Genomic DNA, 22,395 nt, shown 5'->3' on the forward strand with positions numbered 1-22,395 from the left:
TTGTACTGTTAGATGTTACAAAAATGAATGTGAAAGGGAATTTTCTGCAAGATGGAAGCAAATTACAAATTTAGATCTTTGCAATTTTTATTATTAATTTTCTCATTATAGAATAACATAACATTGCAGTACCCTAGAACATAGATGAAGGGGAAAAAATCATTCACAATGATTATAGCCTGACATTAACAGTATTTGCATTTTTGTGTTTTCCAAGCCTGTATTTTCCTGTGGATGTTAAATCATGGCTCTGGCTATAATCCTTACGTATATGAATATTTCTGTGCATATTTTATAAGGGTCTAATCTTAGTGTGCAAACAATTTTCTATTTTTTCTACAGTACTTTCTTTTATAAGCTATATATATATACACACACACACATATATATATAATTGTATAGGCTCACTAATATCATTTAGTGGCTAAATAATTTTCCATCTTGTGATGTCATACACATACACACACACACACACACACACACACACACACACACACACACATACAATGCCATGTGATCACTCAAAACATTAATTTAGTGAATGAAATTTAATGACATATATAGTTATTGCAAATATCCCTTGACTGCTATTAGGTTGCCTTCCATTGTTTATCATGATGAATTATGCTGAAATCATTATCTTTATGTACCTAAAACTTTTTTCATAATTTGGGTTAATTTCCTAGAAAAACTGTTAACAACCCGCGCGCACCCATCTCGGTCGTGGAGCGGCCTCCCGCGGTCTCCTCTGCAAATGGGCTCCATGGCCTAGCGCCCCAGTCTCCGTCCCCGCCACCCATGATCGTGCACCGAGGCCCGGAGCCGTCGCCGCCCAGGTCCCACCAGCCCGCAAGCCTGAGCATGGCGGCCATCCCCTCCAGCAGCTCGCTTGTGGCCACCCACGACTACTACCGGCGCCGCCTGGGTTCCACTTCCAGCAACAGGTCCTGCCGTAGTACCGAGTGCCCCGCGGAAGCCATTCCCCACCCCCCGGGTATCCCCAAGGCTGACCCGGGTCACTGGCGGGCCAGCTTCTTTTTCGGGAAGTCCACCCTCCCGTTCACTGCCACGGTGCTGGAGCCTGCAGAGCACCCAGGACCCCCCAGGGCTACCGCAGCGTGAACACCTGTGACCTGGCTCAGCACGCCCTGAGGAAGCAGCCTGGCGGTCAGCCCAGCACACCCAGTGCTGGGCCGCTGTCCTGACCTGAGCGATGACCACCAGCCCCAGGACTGCAGAGGCGCTACGCCACCAGAGTCCCTCCCACCCCCGCAACTCCCAGGCCCCTCCGCCCCAACCCCCAGGCCCCTGCCTCCCCCACCCCGTAGATTAGGCGGCTGCAGCCAGCAGACCTCCACATCCACACAGCAGACACCAAAAAGGACTGTGGGCCCGGGTCTAAACCACCCGGCCCGCCCCAGCCCTGAGCAGCTTTCCTGACACCTGGAACTGTGCACCTGGCACCAAGCGGAAAATAAACTCCAAGCAGCCACACAAAAAAAAAAAAAAAGAAAAAGAAAAATAAAAACTTTGAACAAATAGATTTACTCTATCATAGTTTGTAAGCATTTTACAATCCTTGATATATTATGCTTTTCCAGATGATTGTTAATAATTTACATAAATACAAATGATGTCTAAGAGATTACATCTTGACACAATTGGCACCATCACTAATTTTTCCAGTGCTAATGGTGTGTAAAAAAAATTCCAACTAGTTTTAGTTTGCATTTTTAATGTATAAGGATAATTATTTTATACATTTACTTAATAATTTGTTCCTAGATTTTATATAAAATTTCAAATGGCTTCATTTTGGAGCTCAGATATACATGTATTTTTATATGGTTATATACAAATGATACACACATAATTTGTCTATAGGGTTTTAAAAATCAAATGGCAAGGACTGTTAATATTGGAAAGATATTTAATTTTGCTAAGTCTGCCACAAGTATTGTACCAAATTATTTAAGTTTTATTACTTTTTTAATACGTTTAATATTTTTACATTCTTTAACTCGGGGTATTGTGTATGTGTGTTATTTATTTCATGGATCTTAAGTCTGAAAAGCTCATTTCTCTATATATTTTGGATAAATGTTTGATTTTAATATCTTTTTTAAAATTTTTTTATATTTTTAAAATGTGACACAAGTAACCATAAAGCACATATAATAAGTATGCACAATTTAATAATTATAAGGTGAATACCTCTGTAACCACCAACTAATTCAATAAATCTAACATTTCCAGCATTCTAGCTTTTTGCATGTGGCTGTCTGATCACAAGCCATCTTTCCCCTCCTGGAGGTTCCCATAAACAATCCTGACTGGTGAAAATCATTTTCTTGCCTAAAAAAAAAAAATGATTTCTCTACTTAGGACTTAAATATTCAACTGTAAGCTATTTAATTTTGTCCATGTTTACCCAAAGTATTGTACCATACTATATGCATTATTTTGTGTCATGCTTCCTTTGCTCACCATTATGTGGTTAAGATTCACCCATGCATTGCATTTAACTGTAATAAGTTCATTTCTTTGCTACAGACTACTCATTTGGCACTTCCATGAACAAGTGCTATTATGAACAATTTTGTATGCGTATTTTGGTGCAAATGTGCAAGATCTGCTCCAGAATAAGTACCTAGGAGTAGAATTGCTGGCTGCAGTCTACTCATATCTTAAACTTTATGTAACCAAACTTTTTTCCAAAATGTGCATACTAAATTACACTCACACCAGCAATACATGAGAATTCTCTTGCTCTACACTTCTCACCACTTAATATTGTGAGAACTTTACTTTTCTTGGTATGGTAGTTTTGAAATAGTAAGTCAGTGTGATTTCAACTTGGAGTTTTCTAATCATTAATGAAATTGACCATATATTCACGTTTTTTGGCCACTTATATTTCCTCATTTGTGAAGTGTATGCATAGTTCTTCTGCCTATTTTCAATGGAGAGATACGATTTTCTCATAGACTTAGAGGAATTTAATATTCATGGAGACACTAGTTGCTTTTCTAATTTAAAATAATAAATCGTCATAATTTTAATAAATTTGAACTTTGTGTTTTAAGAAATCACTTTCTATACTGATATCATGAAAGTTTCAATTATTGTGACTCTAAGTGCTTTCAGGTTTTATTTTCTCATATTGAGGCTTATAATTTACCTGGAATGGCTTTTAAGTATAGTATGACATAGTAGTCCAATTTCATTTTGTTATTTATGAATAACTTCTATTTTTTAGTTTTCCATTTTTTCCTTCTGTTTGGAATTGGAACCTACATGCTTTGTTTCTATTCCTTTAGTAGTTGCACAAAACATCCCAACATGCGTACCTAATTTATCACAAACTGAAGTTAATGGTACAGGCTGAGCAGCCCTCATCCGAAAATCAGAAATCCGAAATACTCCCTTTGCATGTCACATTGGTGCTCAAAATGTTTTGGATTTTGAAGCATTTCAGGTTTTGAATTTTTGGATTAGGGACATTCAATCTTTACCTTTATTCTTCTCTTGGACATTGCTAAGACCTCTGACGACTTGAAGTTCATTTCTCCTCTTGTCGAAACTTGTATGTTATTATAGTCATGTATTTTAATTCTACTTTATACACACACACACACACACACACACACACACATATATATATGAGAGCACACACACACACACACACACACACACACACACATATTGTTGAGACAGAGTCTTGCTCTGTCACCAGGCTGGAGTGCAGTGGTGCAAACTCAGCTCACCGCAACCTCCGCCACCTGGGTTCAAGCGATTCTTCTGCCTCAGCCTCCCAAGTAGCTGGGACCACAGGTGCGTGCCATCATGCCCGGCTAATCTACTTTATATTTTAAAGCCAACTATATAGACTTATCATGGTTTAATGCAGCTAATATTTATTCAGATTTGCCAATGTACCTGCCACCTTTTCTTTTTGTTCACTTGCAAATCAGACCTTCCATCCAAGATCATTTTTTTCATTTTTGTCTTTTCTCCTCAAATTACTTGTACAAGATCACTTTCTACTGAAAAATACCTTCAGATTACATGTAATGAGGGTCTCTGAGCTTTTATTTTTCTAAAATTTATTTTGCCTTTATCCTTAAAAGATACTTTCAGTAGGAGTAAACTTCTAGCTTGGTAGTTACTTTCTTTACACATCATTAAGTGTATCAAAGAACTGTCTTCTGGCTTCCATGACGGCTCCTGATAAGGGAGCTTGCAGTCTGTCATTCATCTGAATGTAATCTGTTCATTCTGTTTACTTGCTTTAAGTTGGTCTGTGTGCTTGGCATACTGCAGTTTCTATGGCTTGGCTGGTGTGGATTCTTCCTTCTTTAATTTACCCTACTTGTGATTCACTGAAATTCCTGAATCTCAAGATAAGTGTCTTTCATCAATTCTGGTAAACTTTGAGATACTATCTCACCAAATATTGATTATGCTTCAGTCTCTCGTTTTCTAGGGATTCAGATTAGATATATTTTAAATCTTCTCAATCTATCAATTTCTCTTTCATACTTTTTTTTTTTTTGCCAATTGGTGTTATGTTCTGAATATTTTCTTCTCTATTTTTCAGTTCACTAATTCTCTCTTCAGATGTATCTAACCTCCTATGTGTGGGGTGGTGTGGTGGTGTATATTTCAATTGATTCACTTGTTTGCTTGTTTTGAAAATTCTATTTGGCTTTCAAACCTGCTGGATTGTTTTAAATATTTTCTATGGTCTATAAATTTTAAAATTTGTCTTTTACTTAAGAGTAAGTATAGTTGTTTTAAAATCTGTGTCTGATACCTCCAACATCTGAAGTAGTTATAGACTTGTTTCTGCTGGTTCCTTATTTCCATGTATAGGTTAAAGAATTTTTTATAGTAAGCTCTGCATTTTCCCTAAAAAAAACTGGTTTGGGAAACACTTCAATAAGGGAATCTTGTAGAGAGAATTCATGTTTATTTCTGCCATCAGGTGTTTCCAGTTGAAAATCATAAAGATGTGAAAGTTAAGAACTTGCAGTCTGGGCTGTGAGCACTTTGAGAGGCTGAGGTAGGCAGAGCACGAGGTCAAGAGATTGAGACCATCCTGGACAACTTAGTGAAACCCATCTCTACTAAAAATGCAAAAATTAGCTGTGCATGGTGGCATGTGCCTATGATCTTAGTCACTTGGGAGGCTGAATCAAGAAAATCACTTGAACCTAGGAGACAGAGGTCGCAGTGAGCAGACATCACACCACTGCACTCCAGCCTGGCAACAGAGTGAGTGGACTCTGTCTCAAACAAACAAACAAACAAAAAACAGAAAACAAACACAAACTTACTGTCTGTACTAATAAGACATATAGAAAATGACTATCCAGGCAAACCGCTAGTAGAAAGTTTATATCTTTTATTCAGTAATAGATTTGGGTGATAAACTTTGTATGCATAACTTATCTTGCTCATAGGCAAATGTATAGGCCCATTGGTATATCTCTGTTTCTAGATCAATGTTTCTTGAAGTACAATATGTGGATCACCTAAACAGAATCACCTGGGTGAACATTCTTGTTAAAATGAAAATCCTCAGACCCTATGACAGGCCAAATGAATCAGAATGGGAGAGGGAGGGCTAGAGAACTGGCATCTAATGAGGCTCCCTAAGGGCTTCTCATACAAACTAATATTTAAGAAAAGAGAAAGAAAATATGAGGTGGAAAGAGATACAGAGAAACAAAATCAGAGACAACGAGGAGGGGGGTGTTATGCTTGCCTTGTGTTGCAGAACGTATCATGTATCAAGCTCTAAAAGCTGAATGTGATACAGCTATTAAAATATTATAATTAGGCCAGGGACTTTTCAGAGAAATGAACACAAATATCTTATTAAATCACCTAACAAGTTATGTTAGGTGATTTAGCGCTCCACACTGTACAAAGCATTTCAAAGGGTATAAAAACCAAGGGAGGCAGAAACCTAACCCATCACATCTAATTATACCAATGAAATAGCATCGACCTGTGTTGGGCAAATTTCTTTGTAATTCGTACATTATTTTTAGCTACAATAAATCAGAAAGCAGAGATGAATCTTCATTAGTCATGAAATCAAGGAAGACTGAAGGGCACAGTTTTTCAGACATCCAAGGGGAGACTTTTGGGTAGACTCTGGACCACCCTACAGCTTTCACAAAGTATTGTGGGAATGTCAGTTTGACCTTCTCCCTATAAGTCTCTGGGCATAAATATTAGCGGTATGGTTGAGGATGCTAGCTTATGTCAAATATTTCTTTTTTCAGCTGCCATCTCATCAGGCCTAGCTGCTTTGACTTTTAACTTGCTTTTAAATGTATCTCTGCTCTTAAAATTCATAAACTATGCCTTTACTGATATTAAGTGATTTGTCCTTTGATTCCTTTCCTTAGGGTGGAAAAAAGCCTTAATATATTAGCTTAAATTGTGACCACACTTAAAGGCATAAAAGCTGAGTATGAATTTTTTTAAAGGCTATCATGTTGGCTATGAGTCCCCTACATTGCCTTGAAATGGCAGACCGCAATTAAACTCGTCTAAATTCCATGAACTGTACTGAGCACCCACTAGAACACCATGCACTGGCTCTATGTATATCAAGACAAATGAGATGCAGTCCTGGTTGAATCAACAGATTATTCCCTTTTCCTTTTATCTGTCATTCCTAAGAAACCAAGGAAAAGTGTGAGTCAAGGACATCAGACAGCTCCAAGCTCAATACTCAGCTGTATGGGAGCTTACACAATTAATGAGCATTGTTTTTCGACATATGAATATTTGTAAGTTGATACCAAAGAAACTACATTTGCTAAAAGAATGTTTGGGCCGGGTGCAGTGGCTCAAGCCTGTAATCCCAGCATTTTGGGAGGCTGAGGTGGCCAGATCACGAGGTAAAGAGATTGAGACCATCCTGGCCAACATGATGAAACCCTGTCTCTAGTAAAAATACAAAAAAATTAGCTGGGTGTGTTGGTGTGCGCCTGTGGTCCCAGCTACCCAGGAGGCTGAGGCAGAATTGCTTGAACCTGGGAGGCGGAGGCTGCAGTGAGCCGAGATTGCACCACTGCACTCTAGCCTGGCACCTGGCAACAGAGCAAGACACTGTCTCAAAAAAAAAAAAAAAAAAAAAAAAAGTTTGAAGCTGTCCAGAGCCATTTTCCTGGTGAACAAGGAAGTGTTATCATTTTATAGCTGTAGGATTCTCTTCTGTCTCCCTCTCCTCCTTCCTTTTCTTCTCCCGTGCTCCCCACAGTATGGTTACTCGCTTCTCTGTGACCCAGCCCTAAGTCTAAAGCCCAAGCAATGGCTGTGCAGACAGCAACTTTGAAAGAGTGCTCTGAACTCAGTGTGGTGCTGAGGGGAGAAGCTATGGAGATGAGTTGCATGTGGACCATATCAGGAAGGCGGGTTGGCTAAACATTTATCTGACAAGCTTTCATTTGTGCAGAGCCCATCTGCTGTTTGGTGCCAGCAATAGGCAAAACTGACTGAATGTGACTCATGTGACTATCCTGGCAAAATGCAGCCAACTAAGGGACACCCAAGCACCCATGCCAGGTGTGCATAACAGCCACCATCAAGATGCTCTAAAGGGCTGCACCTGGCAGGCAGCTCAACAGCCCAGTGTGCCAGGTACCAAGCTGAGGTGTCTCTTTCCGTCCTAGTCCTTCTTATGTCCACCTGCCTAGAGCCCCATTGAGAGCCTGAGCTCTCCTGAAAAGATGAGGTCCTCCTATACTACATGACACAATGCAAATGTCTCACCACCAAATCTTTCATCTTCCTGGGGAGAGGGTCAGCAGCTGACTCTTCCAGATTTTGATGTAAAAATTTAGGAAACAGTCTGCATTGGATGAAGGACCTGAAACTGGAAAAACACATAGGTTTTACTTTATCAAAGACATTCCTGGGACAGTGCTTTTGGTAAATAACTTCACCTTAGATCTCATGCCCACACATGACAAAAGCAAGTGCTCTCTTCATTTAAAAATTTATAATAAAAAGAGGTGCACGTTCAAGTGATCATAAAGATAGGGTTTTGATTTGTAAATTTCACCCTAATGAGAGTAGTCAAGTACCTTAGCAGCATCAGCAGCATCACCCTCTACTGTCAGCAGTGGGACAAGGGAACGGTCCTCCAACTCTGCCAGCCTACTAGGGCTTCATCTTCACAAAAAATTAGCAGCAGAAAGTGAACACTGCAGTAATACAATTGACACTAAAAACTGTGAGAACCATTTAACTTTTCTTTTTTCCATTTTTCATGCCTTTGATACTGCCGCACCTAATAGCCTAAGATTATGGTGTCTCTGGTCCTCCAAAATATGGTTATCTTAAATCAAAATCTTTCATAAATTTAAAAACATTACATAAGATGCTACTGTCAGTATCTGAAACTCACTCTGGCATCACTTGAAAGATTTCCAGTGCCAGAGTACACGTTACCAAAGACTTAAAGATACGATTAAAGGGAAGATTGTAATGTATACATTCACATTAGTAAGGATCACATTAAATACATTTTAACACTTTGGTGCAAATCTCACTTTAAATCCAGAGGGTGTTTGCTAAATTGAGAACCACCATCACAACAAAACACCTCCTTTCAGAGGTGCTGGTTTAGTCTCCACAGGCAACTGCCTAGAGTAAATGCAGGCATGCAGCTTAATGGATCTAGAGAGGGTACCGTTGAGGTGGTACCTTCTCACCCAGCGGAAAGCCACAACAGGGATTGGGTGCTATTGGTTGTCTGTTCCTGCCACTGTTCATTTTACTCCAAAATCAAATCAGCAAAGCTAAAATATTTGCCAGATGTTCACTGTTAACTGTTATTAGTTTCTGGCTGGTCCTGTATTTCTCCTGCCCTCCTCTGGTGAACGACCAGGTAGTTTAATAATGAGAGTCAAATCACAATGGGCAGTGATTTGCCATCTCCTCACCTCAGTCAGGGCACAAAGCTGAGGGAACCATGCCCCCTGCTCAGTGATGACAGAGCAAAGCCATAGATCACTCATATGAACACAGATGGGTCACTGCTCTGCCAGCTCAGATGGTAGGAAAGGGTGACCAAGAGGCCACAGAAAGCTGAGAACAGCACCGGGATGTGTTGCGTGCTCCATGATTCCTAAAGAAAAGATGTCAGTTAGCCAAGTCACTCCACAGCTACATGAATAGCAGGATCTCTACCAAACATTTAAAACATCTCCACAGTTCAGCTGGATGGGTGAGTTATTCCTGTGATCATTTCTGCCCATGGTCATATAAGCATCTGCTGGGCACACAAAAAACTCACCTGTCGGTTTACGAACATTGATTTTGATAAGGGATTGGGGTGGGGGGTGTTTTGACTAATTGTACACACTTATAAGAATAAAACCCAATCCTTCCTGAAATTAAGCTTAGGATTTTTTATAGAATGTAATATTAAATATGTGTCACTCTTCTGAATTCAATGTAACAATTATAATAATTATATTTCTCAATGGTTATTAACTGATAGTCTAAATGCATAAAAAGTGTAAACGTGGCATAAGAGATTAAACAGACTAATGAACTGAAAACTTGATAAAGATTGAAGAGTCAGCTGAAAGATTTCCAGTGCAAGAGTATACTGTTACTAAAAAGACTTAAAGATATGATTAAATGAAGGACTGTAATGTATATATTCATGTTAGTAAGGATTACACTAAATGCATTTTAACACTTTGGTACAAATCTCACTTTAAATGGCATAAGCAAAGAAAGAGCAAAGTTATTTCAAATGAAAAGAGAAAGACACTTCAGGTTTAATTTGATAGAAGCACAGATGGCAGTTATCAACACATTGTATTGTTACCAGCCCAAGCAGTGTGGTGGCCTGGGACTCCAGCTCTCCTTCCACATACACATGCTGCTCCCACCAACACACACCTGTCTCTCACATGCCAAGAAAACATCTACATATTAACCTTCTCAATCGCCATCAACAGAATCACTGATGCCTTCTGAAAGCTGAATTTAGTCAAGAAATTAAATACTTTTATCTCAAGATTTTTTTTAAGATGGGTTGTCAATTGTGCTTACATGAAATCTTCAAATGAATGAGTCAAGTGTGCTTAGCAGTTATCCTCTGTAACTGCTAAGACAGGCTGGAAAGCAAATGATACCCTGGATAGAGCAGGTGATTTTATTTTTGAATACTTCATTTTCTTACAAATTAAAATGTATTTCTTTTATCTTTCCCATTGTGGAAGTCTTAACGCCCGAGAGCAGTACCTGGAAAGCAAATTGCAGGGAGCTGACTCGCAGAGACTGCTGAGCTGCATGGTTACAAAGTCAGGAAGTAAGACTCACTGTCTCCAGACGCATCTCCACACAGATCCCCACACCAAGACGTCCCACATGCCTCTCAGATCAGCTTCCCTGAAGGTCAGATGCAGTGCCTTTTCTAGTGCCCTAAGGTATCATGCATTCATTATTTTTCAGATTCTGTGCAGATGTCTTCCTCACCAATTTCATTAAAAAACTCAAACCCAGTGATGAAGCATCCTCCACGTACCTTTTCTTCCTTTGGAGTTTTCATCAGCAACACATTCCCTTCCAGTATCCAAGGAAGACGTGTACTTTCTCCCTCCTGAGCCAAACCCTCCCCTCAGATCAGGATGTCCTACTCTTTTTCATTGGTCCCCTCTGCCCTGCCTATAAAATACTTAAGTTGCTGACATCTTTTTTGAGACAGAGTCACTATCACCCAGGCTAGAGTGCAGTGATGCAATCTCACCTCACTGCAACCTCCCTCACTTCAACCTCTGCCTCCCAGGTTCTAGTGTTTCTCCTACGACAGCTTCCCGAGTGGCTGGGATTACAGGTGTGCACCACCACAACCAGCTAATTTTTTTGTTATCACCATTTTGGTCAAGCTGGTCTCAAACTCCTGACCTCAGGTGATCTGCCCCCTTGGCTTTACAAAGTGCTGGGATTATAAGCATGAGCCACTGTGCCCGGCCAGTTGCTGACATCTTTAACAAATAAAGTCAGTCCTCCTTCCCCTTGACCCTGTTGCCCTTGAAAGCTACTGTACTATCCTAGTCTGTCCGGGCTGATATAACTGAGTATCATAGACTGGGTGGCTATAAACCACAGAAATTTATTTCTCACAATTCTGAGGGCTGAAAGCCCAAGGTCAAGGTTCAGAAAGGTTTGTTTGGGGAAGCCCTGCTCCCTGATTCCTAGATGGTGCCTGTTTGCTGTGTTCTCAGGTGGTAGAAGATGTGAGAGAACACTCTAGGGCAGGCGTCCCCAAACTGTGGCCCCCTGAGGCCATTTATCCGGCCCCCCGCCACACTTCAGGAAGGGACACCTCTTTCATCGGTGGTCAGTGAGAGGAGCACAGTACGTTGCGGCCCTCCAATGGTCTGAGGGACAGTGAACTGGCCCCCTGTGTAAAAACTTTGAGACGCCTGCTCTAGGGCCTCTTTTACCAGGCACTAATCCGATTCATGAGGACTCCTCCCTCGATAGCTGTAATCACCTCACAAAGAGTCCTCATCTCAGATACCATTACATTGGGGATTAGGATTCAACATGAATTTTGATGGAGACATTCAGTCTATAGCATACACTATTCCTCTTTTTCCTTTCAGTGCCATCCCAGCCTTTTGAAGGTCTGGGCTCCACATTTCACTTCTGGTCATCGGTGAACGACTCAGTAGTGTCTGTTATGCTGGGTACATTTAATGACTGGAGGTCCTACCATGAGCTGTGTGACCTGGCCCTCCCAAAGTGCTAGGATTACAGGCATGAGACACTGTGCCCAGCCTTAATATTATTAAGACAGAGTTTAGCTCTTATTGTCCAGACTGGAGTACAATGATGTAATCTTGGCTCAAGGCAACCTCCACCTCCTGGGTTCAAGTGATTTTCCTGCCTCAGCCTCCCAAGTAGCTGGGACTACAGGCATGCACCACCAGGCCCAGATAATTTTTTTGCACTTTAGTAGAGATGGGGTTTTACCATGTTGGTCAGGTTGGCCTCAAACTCCTGACCTTAGGTGATCTACCCGCCTTGGCCTCCAAAAGTGCTGGGATTACAGCAGGGTTGGGCTGTGGGTAAAGACAGCTAGAGCCAGAATGTTCATGAGCTGATTATTGTTGAAGCTGGGTATCAATACATAGGGTTCATTCTGCATTTTCTAGCTGTTATAGACAGAAATTCCCATAATAATTGATTTTAAAAGAAATGAGTGAGGCAAAGTGGCTCACGCCTGTAATTCCTGCACTTTGGGAGATGAAAGTGGAAGGATGGCTTGGGGCCAGGAGTTTGAGACCAGCCCGGGCAACACAGGAAGAACCTGTCTCTACAAAAAAATCAAAAAATTAGCCAGGTGTGGTGGTGCACACCTGCAGTCCCAGCTACTTTGGAGATTGAAGTAGGAGGACATTTGAGCCCAGGAGTTTGAGGCTGCAGTAAGCTATGGCTGAACCACTCCACTCCAGTCTGGGTGACAAACAGACACCCTGCCTCTAAAAAATAATTTTTTAAAGATATTTAATTAATTAATTTACATATCTGAAGATGGGAGTTTCACTCTGTCGTCCAGGCTGTAATGCAGTGGCATGATCTCGGCTCACTGCATCTCCCGGGTTCAAACAATTCTCCTACCTGAGCCTCCTAAGTAGCTGGGATTACAGGTGTGGGCCACCACACCCAGCTAATTTTTGTATTTTTATTAAGAGACATGATTACACCGCGTTGGCCAGGCTGGTCTCAAAATCCTGAACTCAAGTGCTCCACCTGCCTCAGGCTCCCAAAGTGTGAGATTCCAGGTGTGAGCCACCATGCCAACCTTTTATATAAATTTTCTTTTTTAAAAGGATTCTGGTTGGGTCAGTTGACAGGTCCCAGGTCCCTTGAGTCTCATTTACTTCCATTGCATGGCAGGAGTTTCTGTCCCTTCCCTGTTCCCCAGGAGCAGGAGTGAGCACACCTCTGCTTCCCTGCCCAGGTACTCCAGCCCCTCCTCCCTCCTCCCAAGGCCACCCTCCTGGCAAGCCCACCCCAGTGCCTGGGACCTAGGGAAGGAGAGGCAGGTGGGTGTGGTCTGGCCTGCAGTGTAGAGATGACGCCAATGGCCATCTGAAGCACAGCACTCATGGTGTCTGACACTTCAAACAAAGCTTTCCTGTCCTCCTGGGAGATACATGGCAGGAGGTGAGGGCCCAGCAGCCCCTTGGTACCCAGGGTCCACACAGCCCCACCCCACAAGGAGGCACCCCCACTGCCTTCCATGGGAAGAATACTCAGTACCCAAAGGAAGGGCCGAGAGCTCTAAAACCAGCCACAGATGGGGCTGAGTGCACAGGATGGGAGTAGGTACGGCAATCCTGGGGGCCCCTGCCTGGGTGTGCCAGAGCCCCGAGAATTGGCACATGGTGTGTAGGCAGGCAGGCCTCCCCCAGCCACTGTCTCCAGCCTCACACCTGTAGGTCTTTGTTGTAGGTGCTGGCAAGTCCCTTGAGGGTCATCAGGAGCACGGCATGTTGCAATAAGAGGGAGGCACGAGGGCTGGACCCAGAATCCTAACCCTGGGGACCTCACATCCACCCTTCCTTTCTCCCTGCCCTGCTCACCTGCCCAAACACACACCCCACCTTGTTCCAGATCAGCTCCAAGCTGTCAGGGTTTTTCTTCTGAGGCATCAGGCTGCTTCTGGAGCTGCAGACAGAGATGCAGGCACTGAAGGGGCTGGGCCCTTGGCTGGTCCAGCAGCTCACTGGCCAGGTCTGGCAGAAGGCAGGGAGGAAGGAAGCCATGCCTAAGGGGGTTGGGGAACACAAAGTCTGGGAGGGGCAGGTGGAAGTGGCAGCTCAGGGCTTACCTGTAGGCATTTGAGAGCTACACGAAGCTGAATTCCTTGGTGCCGTAGAGGATGAGGTCCCTGGCCATCCTGCTGAGATGGGTCATACAGAATGAAGCCCAGAACAGGAACTCAGCTGCAAGAAAGAAAAGGTTCCCAGTCACCAAGCCTTGCCGGTACTCACCCAGCCTGACCGCAGAGGGAGTAAGAGGTGGTCGGGGGACCTGGCTAAATTTTCATTTTTTTTCAGATGGAGTCTGTTCTGTTGCCAGGCTGGAGTGCAGTGGTGAGATCTCAGCTAACTACAGTCTCCACCTCCCAGGTTCTAGCAATCCTCCTGCTTCAGCCTCCTGAGTAGCTGACACCATGGAAAGCTAATTTTTCTATTTTTATTAGAGACGGGATTTCACCGTGTTGGCCAGGGTGGTCTCGCTCTCTTGAGCTCGTGATTCACCTGCCTTGGCCTCCCAAAGTTCCTGATTAGAGGTGTGAACCACTGTGCCCGACCTAAATACTCATTTCGAGTAAAGATGGGGTCTTGCTATGTTGCCCATGCTGGCCTAAAACACCTGGGCTCAAGCAATCTTCCTGCCTTGGCCTCCAAAAGTGCTGGAATTACAAATGTGAGCCACTGCACCTAGCCTGTTTTTTGTTATTGTTGTTGTTTTAAATAAACCAGCTTTGGCTGGGTGTGGTGGCTCACTCCTGTAATTCCAGCACTTTGGGAGGCCAAGGTGGGTGGATCATGAGGTCAGGAGATCCAGACCACCTTGACCAACATGGTGAAACCCCATCTCTACTAAAACTACAAAAATATTACCCGGGTGTGGTAGCATGCACCTGTAGTCCCTGAGCCAGGAGAATCACTTGAACCCAGGAGGTGAAGGTTGCAGTGAGCCGAGATCGTGCCACTGCACAAGCCTGGCAACAGAGCAAAACAAAACAAAAAATGAGATAAACCAGCTTTACTGAGGTATCATTCATATACAATCTACCCATTTATTTATTTTTATTTTATTTTTGGAGATAAAGTTTCACTCTTGTCGCCCAGGCTGGAGTGTACTGGTGTGATCTCAGCTCACTGCAGCCTTGGCCTCCTGAGTTCAAGCGATTCTCCTGCCTCAGCTTCCCAAGTAGCTATGGCACCCACCATCACACCCGGTTAACTTTTGCATTCTTAGTAGAAATGGGGTTTCACCATGTTGGCCAGTGGTGGGATTACAGGCATGAGCCACTGTGCCCTGACCAATTTACTCATTTAAAGTTTACACTTTAGTGTACAATCATCACCACAACCAGTCTGACCATACAGGGGTAGGAGAAGACTGGAGAGAAGCCAGGCTGGAGGACAGAAGTGAGGCACAGGGCAGGGGACTGGCTCCCCTAGACTCACCCACGAAATTATGCTCACTGGTGGCATCCATGCTGTTAAGAGTGATGGGCCCAAAGTTGAGTTCTGGGTGTTGGGAGGAAGCAGGGCTGGGCTGGAGAACAGGGAGCGGCCTCCTCTCCCCTAACCAGGTTGCCTGGCCCCCTCCCCCTGGAAAGAGGATCAGGGAAGATGATCAGGGTGGGTGGGGTGGGAGCTGGGGGGAGGCATCTTTTCCACAGTCTCAGGAGGGATGTAGGAGCCCTTACTCTCTGGGTATCAGGCACCCCTGCCATGGGTGACCTCTGGCCTGGATAAGCTCAGTGCCCATAGGCAATGAATGATGGTTTCACCAGGGGCCACAGATCCCTTCCCTCTGGTGTGTCTGCATGTCCTGGTGGGTGCTGAGGGTGACTCTCCCTAGGGAGGAGGGGCAGGGTATCTCACCTGCTCAAAGCAGCTCTCCGTCCACACCCAGGAGATTGCCTGAAATGGCCCCACTGCAGGGACAGGGATTCATGGTGACCAGGGCTCCTGGCAGGCAGCCCTGACACACACAAACACACACAAACACACACACACACACACACACACACACACACGAATGAAATCCTAGTTGCCAGCACAACCGCCTGAAGCTCAGCCTCTTCCCTGGCCCAGCTGCCTTGGGTGCACAACACTTTTCCCCTAATGTCCCCAGAACACTTATCCCCAAGCACTGAATCACCTTGGGTGCAGGACCCTTATCACTAGGGCTCCATGCAGGGTCCCCCTCTGAGCAGATAATCCGATTTTCTATCCCTCTCTGCCCTTCACAGCTCATGCCTGAATCCCTAAGGCTATGCAGCAGCCTCCCCCACCAGGCCCTTAGGGAAATGGAGCCTCACCAACCTCCCCGGGGCAGGACACCAATCCATTTCCACACCGCCAGCAGCCACTCAGAGTCTAGGGTCAGCACCTTGGCACGGTTGTTGGAAGCCAGGGGCAGGAGGGTCAGGGCAGCCAGGGTCCTCCCCTCCAGCATGGCCCCTGTACCTCACCCACCTCACCTCGGAATCCAGAGGCTCCAGTGAAGAGACTGGGCCCTATGCAGGTGGGTGTACCCTGGGAAGAGGACGTCATATTCCCTATGGGAGAGAAGCAGGGACTCAGGTGGAGGCTGGGTGAAGGCCTGCTGGTGACACTGGGACCCTGCAGGCATGCATCACCGCTGGGAAGTGTTGCCCTACAGCACTGCACCTGAATGAGGGATCCAGGATCTCCCAGGCACAAATCGCTCTCAAGGGAAAAAGAGGACGAAATGGGGCTGTGTGAACCACATACTGGGCCTGAGCTATGGGGCTCCTGGGGTAAGGAACACCCAAAGCCTGAGTCTCTGTCACTCAGGATCTCCCATCAGGGGCTAGAACAGGGGAGGTGGCCCATGTTGGGTATGACTTGGGAGGTTTCGTTTGAGGACCTCAGAAATAGTCGGGGCTCAAAAAGAGCTGCTCGGAGCAGGTGGGACACCCTGCCCCTCATTCAAGTTACTAATTTATTGTATTTTTAGTAGAAACAGGGTTTCACCATATTGGCCAGGCTGGTCTTGAACTCCTGACCTCAGATGATCCACCCACCTCGGCCTCCCAAAGTGCTGGGATTACAGGCATGAGCCACTTCGCCCAGCCTGTTGTTGTTTTAAATAAATCAATTTTGCTAAGATATCATTCACATACAATTTATCCATTTGAAGTTTACACTTTAGTGTACATCCATCACCAATTTTAGAACATTTTCGTCACCCGCTAAAGAAATTCTGTACTCAAGGCCAGGCACGGTGGCTCAAGCCTGTAATCCCAGCCAAAAGGGTAGGATCACTTGAGGCCAGGAGTTCAACCAGACTGGGCCACATAGTGAGAACCCATTACTACAAAAAATGTAAAAACTTCGCAGGGTGTAGTGAACACCTGTGGTCATACCTACTCAGAAAGCTGAGGTGGGAGGATCATTTGAGTCCAGCAGTTTGAGTCTGCAGTGAGCTATACCAAGCCACTGCACTTCAGCCTAGGTGACAGAGCAAGAGCTCGTCTCTAAAGACAATTTAAAAAGAAAAAATTTTGCTGGGCATGGTGGCTCACATCTGCAATCCCTGCACTTTGGGAGGCCAACGTGGGTGGACCACAAGAACAGGAGATTGAGAACACCTTCGCCAACATGGTAATACCCTGTCTCTACTAAAAAATACAAAAATTAGCTGGGCATGGCACGTACCTGTAGTCCCTGTAGTCCCAGCTACTGTGGAGGCTGAGGCTGGAGAACTGCTTGAATCCGGGAGGCAGAGGTTGCACTGAGCTGAGTGCCACTGCACTTTAGCCTGGGTGACAAGAGCAAAACTCTGTCTCAAAAAAAAACAGTTAAAAATTTAAGAATTAGGCTGGGCACAGTGGCTTATGCCTATAATAATCCCAGCACTTTGGCTGGCTGAGGCAGGCATATCACCTGAGTTCAGGAGTTCGAGAGACCAGCCTGGCTAACATGGTAAAACCCATCTCTACTGAAAAAAAATACAAAAATTAGCTGCATGTGGTGGCACACACCTGTAATCCCAGCTACTTGCGAGGTTGAGGCACAACAATCACTTGAACTGGGGAGGCCAAGTTTGCAGGCAGGTGAGATTGCACCACTGCACTCCAGACTAGGCAAAAGAGCAAGACCCTGTCTCAAAAAAAAAAAAAAAAAAAAAAGTAAATTAAAGAAACCCTGAACTCAGTAGCAGACACTTCCTGTTCCTCCTAGCAGCCTTGCCCCACCTCCACGGTGACAATTTGTGTGCCCTTATTTCCCTCCAATCTGAGAAACAGGGGTCACAGGGAGTTGACGAAGAGGAGGGATCTCTGACAACATGTGGAGACTCCTCGGCAGCTCCTCCTCCAGGTCTGCAGGGAACAAACCCAGACCCAAAGACACCAGAAGCCAAAGCCTGGGATGAGGCCAGCAGGAGGTAGTCTTTGACTCTGTCTTTCAACAGATGGGCTGGGTGGGGACACGGAATATGGGAGACATGGGGCACAGGCAGGGTGGGGAAAGACTCTGGCTGCTCCAGGCACAGCCAACCTAGTGCCTTAGTTTCCCTTCCCTCAAATCTGCAAAGGGTGAGTTCTCTTTTTATTTTTTGAGACGGAGTCTCACTCCGTCTCCCAGGCTGAAGTGCAGTGAAGCAGTCGAAGCTCACTGCAATCTCTGCCTTTCAAGTTCAAGGGATTCTCCTGCCTCAGCCTCCCAAGCAGCTGTGATTACAGGTGCACACCACCACGTCTGGCTAATTTTTGTATTTTTAGTAGAGACAGGGTTTCATCATATTGGCCAGGCTGGTCTAGAACTCCTGACCTCAGGTGATCCACCAGCCTCTGCCTCCCAAAGTGCTGGGATTATAGTCATGAGCCACCACACCAGGCCCCAGGAAGGGTGAGTCCTCCCTGCCTGCTGAGCTAGACTGGAATAGGAATATTGGGGTCTACAGGAAATGTTCCACTCTGGCTGCTCTGCCTTGATCCTAGAGTTCTGCAATACCCCTGTCCCCCAGGGCCTAGCAGCCCCACCCTATTAACCCCTACCACCTAGTCTGCTGTTCAGGCTGCCATCACACCTCTCTCTGACCCCTGGGTGTCCCTTGGGAACTCACACCTCTGTCAGATCCACCATGGTCCTGATGAGCTCCCAGAGGAGGCCGGAGAGCATGGAGCCGCATCCATAGCCTAAGGTCCATGACCACCTGTGCAAGCAGGAGGTGATGCTCAGGGAGGCTGAAATGTTGCTTCCCTGGGGAACCAGGACCCTGCTGAGCTCTAACTGCCCCCTGGGCTCCCCAAGGCTGGGACAGCACGGAGCAGGGCGGGGAGGAGCTAGAGGCACCTGGTCGTTCTGGCTGCATCCCGTGTGCAGCTTCCCAGCAGTTTTGCCGAGCTCTTAGAGGTGAAGGGAAGCCCAGGGTCACAGTCGAAATGCCTGCAGAGTCAATCCAGGCAGGGCAGCATTCATCAGCACTGCCAACCTCCCTCTCTACCCCAGGGCCCCGAGTCTTGCCCAAATCTTTCACCAATTCTGTTAGCCCTATTGTTACTGTTGTTGTTTTTCTTTCAATTTTTTGTAGTTATGGAACCTTGTTATGTTGCCCAGACTGTTCTCGAACTCTTGGCCTCAAGTGATCCTCCCACCTCAGCCTCCCAAGGTGCTAGGATTATAGGAATGAGCCACAACTGGCCCGTGTCCTGAGGTATCCACGGCTGTCTGCCAATGGCAAAGTAAACAGAACAATGGTGCTAATGCTCAAAGTGGCCCAGGGCCAGGTGGAGATGGGAGGCCAAAAAGCGGTGGGGCCACAGGGGTCATACCTTCAGGCAGTGCTCGCTGGCTGTGTGGATTTCCTCATCATTGGAGTTTAGTCTGAAGGTGTCCTCGGCCCACTTCTCAGTCACCTATAGCAGGTGGCAGGAATGCTGGGGGTCAGGTGAGCAGATATCAGGAGCCAGGAGAGCCGCTGCCCTGGTCCCACCCTATCCCTCATGGTTGAATGTCCCTGTTCTGGAGCTGAGTCCTGGAAGCACACCCTGGCAGGGGGCATCTCGGTTGGGGACACCTTCACTCATGAGCCATGTGAGCATCAGGGGTCATTAAAGGATGGAGACAGGCAGTCACAAAGGCACAGAGTTAAGCAGCACTTGAGTAGATAATTAGTTCAACATGAAACCATAGACTGGCAATACTGTACTATTTGCTCAGGGATTTGGTGGGAGTCTGGGGCCACAGGGAGGGGCCTTGGGTGGGGCTTGGGCCAAAGGGAATACCTGGTAAGCTGCCTGTTCCTTGAGCACTATGTGTACCAAGGGAAGCTGGAGTGAGGACAGCATGGGGAAGGGACAGGATTGCCACCCTGAACTGTGTGACCTTAGGCAAGACCCCTCTTCTCCAAGTGAGCTCAACCACACAGGTGATTTTGGGAGCCGGTGCCTGCTCAGACAGTCTGGATTTTAGCTTGGTAGGCGGATGGGAACCTGTGAGAGTTTAAAGATGTTAGGAGAACCTTTTTCCTGGGAGGGCTTTCGAACAAAGCATCCTTTCCAACAAACAGAGCCATCCTGGGCCCCGCTGAGAAAGGATCCTACTGGAAGCCCTCACCACTGTCTTGCTCCCCACTGGTGGTGATGGTGATGTCACTGATGCAGGTGGTGAGTGTCGTGAACAGAAGCTCAGACTGCTGTAGTCCCACCGAGCTGAAGTCAAAGTCTGTGTTCTGGACAAAGTAACCCTTGGGATATCTAGGGTGGGAGAATTGTGGTTTGCTGGACCCTTCCTGTGGGTTGTTTAACCTCAGCTCACATGTCTGTGGGCTCCCCAGATCCAGGCCCCTCCACTCTGTGAAGGCAACCCTGTCCCTAGCAGGAAGACCACGGGGTGGGGCGGGAAGGTGGGGGCGTGCGGTGGAGGCAGGATGGTACCCACTTGCAGGTGTCGGTCATGTAGCGGACAATCCGTGGTGGCTGGGTGGACAGAGTGTGTTGTTGATGGCAATAGTGATGGGGAGGTGGGAGGGCAAGGGCCCCACCTGGACCAGGCTGCTGATGTTGGCCTTGAAGGGGAGATAACCCCCCATGCTCTAGCGTATAGACCCCATTCACCCACTGCAGACACCGGAGATATGGGGAAGGGGTGGCAGGTCAGTGCATGAGGAGGGGCCCTGCTATCAGGCACTCCCTCATATCCTGCAGCATAGAGCTGAGGCCTGCCAGCCAGATGGGAAGAACGGCATCCCAATGGGGTAGAGTAGGCCACCTATCCCCCTACACAGGGCACAGCCTCCAGGACAGAGCAAGGAAGGGCCCCCCAACGTCCCATCCCAGGAGACAGGCTGTGGGTGGCACCTGGGACTCCCATGCTGTTCAGCAGCCACGCCCACCCACCTGCCCTACCTGCTCCTGGCCGCACTCACCGCAATGGCACAGGAGTGGACACTGCCAATCCTCAGCACCATTCTTGTGTACAGGTCCTGGGCCCACCACTCTGGCAGGGTCACTTCCTATATGTACCATACCCAGCTGACAAAATGCCATAGCCGCCAGTCCTAGCAGATGTTCTTGAAGCTGGAGAGAACCTGCATGTCCAGGGTGGGGCCAGACTGCGGAGAGAAGGGCGGAGCTCAGCTCCTAGGCCCCCAAACAGATCTGGGACCAAGGTACATTCCTGCCTTGGCAGAGCTGACCTCGGGATGTCTAAACTGTCCCCTCCTTCCCATCCTCGGGTCCAGTTCTGTGCAGCGCAAGCTGCTCTGGCTCCAGCCCGACTAGCTGGAGGAGTGTCTGGGTGGCTCATGCCTGTAATCAGTGTTTTGGAAGGTCAACATAAAATGATCGCTTGAGGCCAGGAGTTAGAGACCAGCCTGGGCAAAGTAGTGAGACCCTATATCTAACAAAAAGAATTTTTTTAAAAAAATTAGCCAGGCGTGGAGGCCCCAGCTAACTTGCAAGGCTGCGGCAGGAGAATCGCTTGAGCTCAGAAGTTAGGATTGTGCCATTGTGCTCCAGCCTGGGCGACAGAGCCAAGCCCAGTCTCAAAAAATGTTTTAAAAATTAAAAATAAACATTTAAAAAAAAGGACACTGCCCGGGCTCAGCCTTCGCCTCGGGAGGGGGCTCGGCAGGGGCGCTTCCTCCTCCTCCCCCGCGGTCCTCCTGGGTCCCCTCCGTGCCCCACTCGCCCAACCCCGCGCTCCCAAGCCCCACTGACCTTTAACCTTCTCTGGGCTCCCAACCACCTGGCACCCAGGGTAAGGAGCCTGCGAGGTGGCCCGGGCTCCCCCACTCCCTCCGCCGGGCTTCCGTGCGCCTCCCGGCCCTCTCCTGAGTACCGCAGCAGCCGCCGCTACCACTGATCCTGGGAGAAGTTATCGTGGAAGCTCCAGAAGCCGTCCAGCTCCTTGCGCTCCCGCGACCGGCTCTCCCGGGGATACAGCATCCCGCCCTGCAGCGCCAGCGCAGCCACACAACAGCGGCCCGGGCGCCGCCCAGACGACCGCCGGCCAGAAGCCAGGCTCCCCGCTCCGCCGCTCCGCTTCCGGCTGCGGGGATAAGGGAAACGCTGGAGAACGCTGGCGGGCGTGTCGCTTGACGTACTGAGGTCGGCAGCGCCAT

General features: G+C 46.8%; 1 protein-coding gene and 1 pseudogene across 18 annotated transcripts; one reads left to right on the forward strand and one right to left on the reverse strand.

Annotated features, from left to right (window-relative positions):
• The first annotated feature begins 712 nt into the window (after positions 1-712).
• LOC101048209 (pancreatic progenitor cell differentiation and proliferation factor pseudogene) lies at positions 713-1,270 on the forward strand (annotated as a pseudogene).
• Positions 1,271-3,628: 2,358 nt separating this feature from the next.
• On the reverse strand, positions 3,629-22,323 carry LOC104650375 (argininosuccinate lyase-like). 18 transcript variants are annotated; one of them, XR_012516950.1, is made up of 10 exons: positions 21,992-22,323; positions 21,199-21,384; positions 19,604-19,687; positions 17,484-17,607; positions 16,283-16,360; positions 15,258-15,404; positions 14,705-14,785; positions 13,886-14,000; positions 13,659-13,722; positions 3,629-9,154 (listed from the first exon to the last, which is right to left on the reverse strand). XR_012516950.1 is itself a non-coding variant. In XM_074396748.1 (9 exons), exons 2-8 carry the CDS (start codon positions 21,238-21,240, stop codon positions 13,903-13,905), a joined length of 633 nt encoding a protein of 210 aa, XP_074252849.1. In that variant the 5' UTR covers positions 21,241-21,384; positions 21,992-22,323; the 3' UTR covers positions 3,629-13,790; positions 13,886-13,902. The 18 variants fall into 18 exon arrangements, 8 of the variants coding, with proteins under 8 accessions (XP_074252849.1, XP_074252853.1, XP_074252848.1 ...); XR_012516948.1 differs by having other exon boundaries at positions 3,629-10,464; XR_012516949.1 differs by having other exon boundaries at positions 13,659-13,790.
• Between the last annotated feature and the right edge of the window lie 72 nt (positions 22,324-22,395).

The sequence above is a fragment of the Saimiri boliviensis genome, chromosome 3 (assembly GCF_048565385.1).
Source record: "Saimiri boliviensis isolate mSaiBol1 chromosome 3, mSaiBol1.pri, whole genome shotgun sequence".
NCBI lineage: Eukaryota > Metazoa > Chordata > Mammalia > Primates > Cebidae > Saimiri > Saimiri boliviensis.